The sequence below is a fragment of the Ranitomeya variabilis genome, chromosome 1 (genome assembly GCF_051348905.1).
Source record: "Ranitomeya variabilis isolate aRanVar5 chromosome 1, aRanVar5.hap1, whole genome shotgun sequence".
NCBI classification, from domain to species: Eukaryota; Metazoa; Chordata; class Amphibia; order Anura; family Dendrobatidae; genus Ranitomeya; species Ranitomeya variabilis.
This window is the reverse complement of record NC_135232.1, coordinates 242,339,999-242,347,503: the sequence shown is the minus strand read 5'-3', so window position 1 is coordinate 242,347,503 and position 7,505 is coordinate 242,339,999. Positions and strand designations below refer to the sequence as shown.

At 42.1% G+C, this 7,505-nt stretch overlaps 1 protein-coding gene across 1 annotated transcript; it reads left to right on the top strand.

Annotated features, from left to right (window-relative positions):
• Positions 1 to 210: 210 nt before the first annotated feature.
• On the top strand, positions 211 to 4,318 carry LOC143793894 (uncharacterized). Its single transcript, XM_077280835.1, has 2 exons — positions 211 to 1,560; positions 4,003 to 4,318. Exons 1-2 carry the CDS (start codon positions 817 to 819, stop codon positions 4,015 to 4,017), a joined length of 759 nt encoding a protein of 252 aa, XP_077136950.1. The 5' UTR covers positions 211 to 816; the 3' UTR covers positions 4,018 to 4,318.
• The last annotated feature ends 3,187 nt before the right edge of the window (positions 4,319 to 7,505 follow it).

Genomic DNA, 7,505 nt, shown 5'->3' with positions numbered 1-7,505 from the left:
ACGGCACGCGCCCATTAAACGGCAGCATCACGTCAGTCTCACCACACTGAGGACAAGCGGTGGATACCGCGTCCTGATCGGAGACGTCGTAGGTAAGCCAGGCATCCTTTTGCTCACGGAGCACTTCCCTGGACTCTGACTCGCGGCACTCATAGGTATATTACTTTATTCCACAGAGCCTCACTAACGCTCAGACCATAATTACCACAATCAGACGCATAAAGGGGTATGTTCATTCCTATTCTATTTAATTATAGCGTTACCACTACTATTACAATTCTGAACTATTACATGCATTATTACAGGACTATTCCCCCCCCTAAAATCCGCTCACCAAATAGACTCTCTGAGAGAGGGTATGTATAGCCGCTTCTTTTCTACCTCACTGTGCACTAAATATAAGATTCCCATCTCAACGGACACTGCACTATAGCCTTCTCCAGTGCATGACCATTAGCCAGTTTCTTCACGATACTATATATCACATAATAGACTGAGGTTTTCAGTATGAAGCCAATTTTCATAATAGCCATTTTTCTCTTAATTAGACCATTATTTATTTATTTACTTGGATTGTATATACTTTATTTACTTTGTTATTATTTATTATTTGTCTAGTACATTGAAGAAGGTCTATGACCGAAACGTTTGTATGTACTCTCTTCTTATTAAACCACACAAGCATCTGATCACGTGTGTGCCAAGTTACTTTTCATAATTATAAGGTTTGGGCACCTACTTGAGCACCACCCCCGATAGTAGTGCCTACGGTCATTTTTTCACATATTATAACCCTTACGTAAGAGCACACTATCTATGGTCATGTCATCACTTACATTTTCATATAACGCTGAAGAAACGACTAATATCATTGCACAATCCACAACATCCACCGAGTTTCTTAGAGTTCCCCCTAAAGAAACAAGGGGACGAGACCTGGAGAGGGAACTAAGACGGAGCACAAATTTTGAATTGCATTGTGCAACCCTTACGGAGTACCTCAAAGTTCAGAGGATTCCTAGGGGACTCAGGGTCCCCCTCCGTCCTACCCTCTTTAGTGACTCTCCCGATTTTTGCTCTCGTTTTGAAAGAATCCTAAACAAATGTTCTTTTGATCTCATGACGCTGACGTTGGAACATCTACACCAAGGGATCGCCCAGAGCAAAGAACGGATCACCAATATTGAACAACAGCTGGCAACATCTTCCACCCCAGCAGAACTACAGGATCTTAAAACTCGTATCAAGACTACAATCGAACAACATCGACGGGACACAGAGGCAAGAAAAAGGTCAAAATTCATCAGGGACGCTGAAGACTACGAACAGAACAGAATCTACAAATGGCGAGACAACTCAAACTCCGGGACCTTCTCCTCACGCTCCAACTACAGATCTACGACAGACATCTCGACGTCAGGTTCGGACCAAGAACGACGGGAAAGACCAACAGCAGGTCGTTTTTTAGGTCGTGGGAGGAGACAAACAAGAAGAAGGGGACCCGTAGAGGAAAGAGACGGAGGAAGGAACACGGACTGCATGCGCATAACCCGCTCTCAGGTACGAACCCCCTGGTAATCAATATCTCTTCAAAAACACTAAGCATAGCCGAACATCAGGTATTACAAAAAGGACTATCCTTTTGTCCCAGCTATAAATTAAATACTTTTAATTTAGAGATGGATCTACAGAGATTCTATAGATCACTGAGATTAAAATTACACTTTGCTGACTCCACTACCCACGCTCCCACCCCTAGCACTACAGAGGATCGTCTCCTCACCTCAAGTAGCCTAGGCCTGAGGAATAAGAGCAACTACAGACCCCCAGCAGGCTCTCCTGCACTTGAAACATTCATCTCATTTGTGAATGATTCATTTCACAAATTGAGGAATGACTTCAACAGAGGCAGACTACACGCTCAATCCAATCTTACTGCCCTAGATCACCAAGCACTAAATTCCTTGCAGACAGATAAAGACATAATAGTCAAACCAGCGGACAAGGGGGGCGCCATAGTCGTATTAGACAAGTCCATGTACAAGCAAGAAGTCTACCGCCAACTCAGTGATAGTTCCATCTACACACCCCTTGAGAGGGACCCAATCAACAGGATTAGAGAAGACATTCAGCATATACTTACCAAATACAGGGAATTAAAGATCCTTGACCAAAAAACATGTGAATACCTCACCAAACAAAATCCCATCACGCCAGTTTTTTACATACTACCTAAAATTCATAAGAGCTTAATAAATCCACCCGGGAGACCCATAGTGGCCTCAACAGATTCCATCTTATCACCCATAGCCAAGTACTTAGAGAAAATTCTCACACCAATGATCAAACAAACCCCCTCCTTCCTACTGGACACGGGAGCTTTTCTCAAACTCATAGATGAACTAAAGACCATCCCAACAGAGGCCTTTCTGGTCACATTTGACGTAAAAGACTTGTATACGTCTATACCACATGAGGAAGGCATCAGGTCAATGAGGAAGTTACTCTTGACCTCCAATCTAGACCCTGACCAAATTAACCTTTGCTGTGAACTACTGTCCCTAGTACTCACTAGAAATTATTTCCTATTTGAGGACAAGTTCTACTTACAGAGGAGAGGCACCGCGATGGGTAGTAACGTAGCGCCGCCATATGCAAATTCCTATATGGTAGACTACGAAAACAGTACCATCTATGTCAATGACCTTTTCCGCACACACGCCTTAGTATGGAAAAGGTACATTGACGACATATTCTGTATCTGGAATGGCCCCCAAACAACACTGGATTCCTTTTTTGGATTCCTCAAGACATCCTGGCCAGGCCTTGATTTTACAATCACGTATGATCAGGCTAAAGTGGATTTCCTAGACACCACAGTTCTAAAAAACGACAAAGGTGAACTTTCCTCAGATTTATACATTAAACCAACGGATCGAAATAGTCTGTTGCACTACGACAGCTTCCACCCTAAAAAAATTAAAGACTCGATCCCAAAATCTCAACTCCAAAGGGTCCAAAGAATAGTCTCAGACAAAGACTTACAAACAAAACGGTTAGAAGAAATGCGGACCAAATTCCTAGAGAGGGGCTATCCCCCGCATACCCTGGAAGCAACCAGGGTAGATCCTCTACCTAAAAAGCAAAAGGACATTAAATACCGCATCCCGTTTGTTCATAATTATCATCCCCTGGCATACCTACTCCATAAATCCATCAGACGCCATTGGCACATTCTGGGAACAGGGCACCCAGGGGTCAAAGAATTCAATGAACCTTTCCTTCCCTGCTTTCGTAGACCAAGAAACATACGTGACAAATTGGTGAGAGCAGACATAGGGAGCTCACAACCGATATCAAGACAACGCTTCCTTACCCATCCAAGGACAGGCACATTCCCATGCTTACAATGCATACAATGCAACAACATTCAAAGAGGCGCAACCTTTTACCATCCACACAATGGGAAGGAATATCCCATTAAAGGTTTTTTCACGTGTGATTCAGCATATGTCATTTATATAATTAAGTGCCCCTGTGGACTGTATTACGTCGGAGAGACAACTCAACCCATAAAGCAGAGGATTTCTAAACATAAATCCACAATAAGGTGCAAGAACACCTTATTACCCATCCCCTACCACTTTATCACACAGGGCCATACTATTGCCCAGTTAAGGTTCCAAGTGATTGAACAAGTGCTACCATCACGCAGAGGGGGTGACAGGATAGGTCTCCTGAAAAAGAGAGAGGCCTACTGGATACATGAACTAGAGACTTTGACCCCAAAGGGCCTAAACAGAGACTACGACATCCAGGCCTTCCTCTCTTGAAGGAATAAGAAAATTTTATTAAGTCTTTAACATGTACCACGAACTTTGAATGTGACTCGTATAATATCACTACGAGTAGAATGGGTTGTCTTTATTGCTGTCACTTTATTATTGCTGTCAATGTTGTTATTGCTGAACTCGATTCTAATACTCACATCTCTCTCCACAGAATCGACTCTATTAATACTGTGTGGAATATGTGTCACCTCTGCTAAATCACTATCATCTATCACCAAGAATGACCACCTATCACCACCTCACAAACAGAGCCGTCTTATACCACTCCGGAACAGCGGATTATTCATCTTAGTTCTTCAGGGCACTTTCACACCACGCATGCCCGCAGTGGAACGCACAGCCCCACCCACGTCAGCAACAGTGGAACGCAGGAGAGCCAGACCCACACTACTAGGTCACTTCCGGCCCTGCACTTCCGGTAGCGCGTCACGGCACGCGCCCATTAAAAGGCAGCATCACGTCAGTCTCACCACACTGAGGACAAGCGGTGGATACCGCGTCCTGATCGGAGACGTCGTAGGTAAGCCAGGCATCCTTTTGCTCACGGAGCACTTCCCTGGACTCTGACTCGCGGCACTCATAGGTATATTACTTTATTCCACAGAGCCTCACTAACGCTCAGACCATAATTACCACAATCAGACGCATAAAGGGGTATGTTCATTCCTATTCTATTTAATTATAGCGTTACCACTACTATTACAATTCTGAACTATTACATGCATTATTACAGGACTATTCCCCCCCCTAAAATCCGCTCACCAAATAGACTCTCTGAGAGAGGGTATATATAGCCGCTTCTTTTCTACCTCACTGTGCACTAAATATAAGATTCCCATCTCAACGGACACTGCACTATAGCCTTCTCCAGTGCATGACCATTAGCCAGTTTCTTCACGATACTATATATCACATAATAGACTGAGGTTTTCAGTATGAAGCCAATTTTCATAATAGCCATTTTTCTCTTAATTAGACCATTATTTATTTATTTACTTGGATTGTATATACTTTATTTACTTTGTTATTATTTATTATTTGTCTAGTACATTGAAGAAGGTCTATGACCGAAACGTTTGTATGTACTCTCTTCTTATTAAACCACACAAGCATCTGATCACGTGTGTGCCAAGTTACTTTTCATACTCTCCTAAATTCAAGCCTCGCTTCATCGGTCCTTATAAGATTTTGGAAATCCTTAACCCGGTGTCTTTTCGTTTGGATCTCCCAGCATCATTTGCCATTCATAATGTGTTCCATAGGTCTTTGTTGCGAAGGTATGTGGTGCCTGTGGTTCCTTCTGTTGAGCCTCCTGCTCCGGTGCTGATCGAGGGCGAATTGGAGTACGTGGTGGAGAAGATTTTGGATTCTCGTATCTCTAGACGGAGACTTCAGTATTTGGTTAAGTGGAAGGGCTATGGTCAGGAGGATAATTCCTGGGTTGTCGCCTCTGATGTTCATGCGGCTGATTTGGTTCGTGCCTTCCACGCGGCTCATCCTGATTTGCCCTGGGGGTCTTGATGAGGGTTTGGTGACCCCTCCTCAAGGGGGGGTACTGTTGTGAATTCTATTTTTGGGCTCCCTCTAGTGGTCACAAGCGGTACTGTGTAGTGTTGTCTTTCTGCAGGTTGGCTGCATCAGCTGGTTCGTTATCCTTGGTTGGTTTCCTATTTAGCTCACCTGGAGACTCAGTTCCTTGCCTGCTATCAATGTATTCAGTGCTCTTCAGATTCCTTGTGTCTACCTTGCTCCCAGTCTCTGCAAGACAAGCTAAGTTTTTGTTTGATCATTTTTTGATTATCAGTGTTCATTATGTTTTTTTTTGTCCAGCTCGCTAAAATTGATTTCCTCGCTTGCTGGTTGCTCTAGGGGACTGAGTTTCTCCCCCCCCACCGTTAGTTGGTGTGGGGGTTCTTGAAATCTCAGAGTGGATATTTTGTAAGGGTTTTTTACTGACCGCATAGATTCTCTTTTCTATTTTCTGCTATCTAGTATTAGTGGGCCTCATTTGCTGAATCTGCTTTCACCCCTGTGTATGTGCCTTCCTCTTACCTCACCGTTATTATCTGTTGGGGGCTTCTATATCTTTGGGGATTATTTCTCTGGAGGCAAGAGAGGTCTTTCTTTCTCTCTAGGGGTAGTTAGTTCCTCAGGCTGGCTCGAGACGTCTAGGATTTTTAGGCACGTTCACCGGCTACTTCTAGTGTGTTTGGATAGGTTCAGATTTGCGGTCAGTCCAGTTTGCCACCTCCCTAGAGCTTGTCCTAGGTTTGTTACTTAGCTGGAGTAATTTGTGATCCTCAACCACTAAGGATCATAACAGGGGGGGTGGGGTAGCAAAAGACAGGTGACAGGTTAAATATTCAGAATTGTTCGGTTGAGTTTCCTATTTGTGACAAATATAATCTATACCAGTGTCAAACAAAGGAGGTGCAACAGACCGAGTTACTAGACCATGTATGTTTTCCACTGGAACTGGATATCAGCACAGTTACCTTCTGTACTACTAAACCAACCATACTTCTGCTTCCAATGATTTGAAGAGAAAATGGTTTAAATTCCCTAGTGTTGAAAGAAGAACTATTAGATAAGTATTTATTTTTATATAGTAGTACACGGCAGACAAGATCACCCATGGAGTTTCACTACATCAATAAACAGCTTTTTTTATTTTTACAAAGTTGTTTAAAAATGCTTAAACCAGAAGAGGTTGTATTATTTATAAAATCATTCTGTATTTCTATCTTCTCTTTAAACCTGTACTTGACTACCCTGCCCTTTCATGATTTATGTAGCATTGTGTAAAACATTCAGAGCTGGCTGAAGAGTTGTAAGATTGCGAGCAGGGTCCTCACTCCTCCTGTAACTGTTGAACTATGTTACTTCGTGATATCTTTATTACCTGTACATGTCCCCACTTAATTGTAAAGTGATACAGAATATGTTGGCACTGTGTAAATAACATTATTATTATTATCATTATTATTTATATCAAGAATAATCTCAGTCTATAAACATTACAGGACTACAGAAAATACCAGAATGTTTTATTGGACATTTAATCCAATTTACATTTTTGGCATTTCAAACCATACACCATTGGGGCATAAAGATAGAGGAGGTCCACAGCTTAAGGCCTTCTTTATGAACCAGAATAGAGAGTTAGGCTATGGGCCCACCTTGCAGAATACAAGCAGATTTTTCCTTATCAAAACCGCACACCCTCATGGAAAACTCATGCGGATTTAAATGCGTTTTTGATGGGTTTGTGACGCATTTTTCAGGGTTTCTTCCAAGCGTTTTTAAAGCGTTTTTTAAGCATTTTTGAGCATAAATAAAGTTGGGACAAATAAAAAGGCTCCTATGAGGCTATTTCCCAGTCCAACCCCCCAACCAGCCTGAACAGCAGAGAAGATCTGATGCCTAACCACAAGCGATCAAGGCCCATTTTTCTTGCACAATTATTGAAACAAAAAAAAAGGTTAATAAAAAATTACTTTGATTTAACTTATCTCCCACATGGTCCCACACCTCCGTATGTTTCTCGATCTACAATGTTTAAAATTACAAGTCAATACATTTATTTAAAAAAATGTGGATTCAAAATTCAAAATATGATATCTATCTATATATACATTTGCACACATATATACA

Bases quoted from the DNA above. Each gene is read 5' to 3' on its own strand.
- LOC143793894 (XM_077280835.1), top strand. From the start codon at position 817: ATGGTCATGTCATCACTTACATTTTCATATAACGCTGAAGAAACGACT.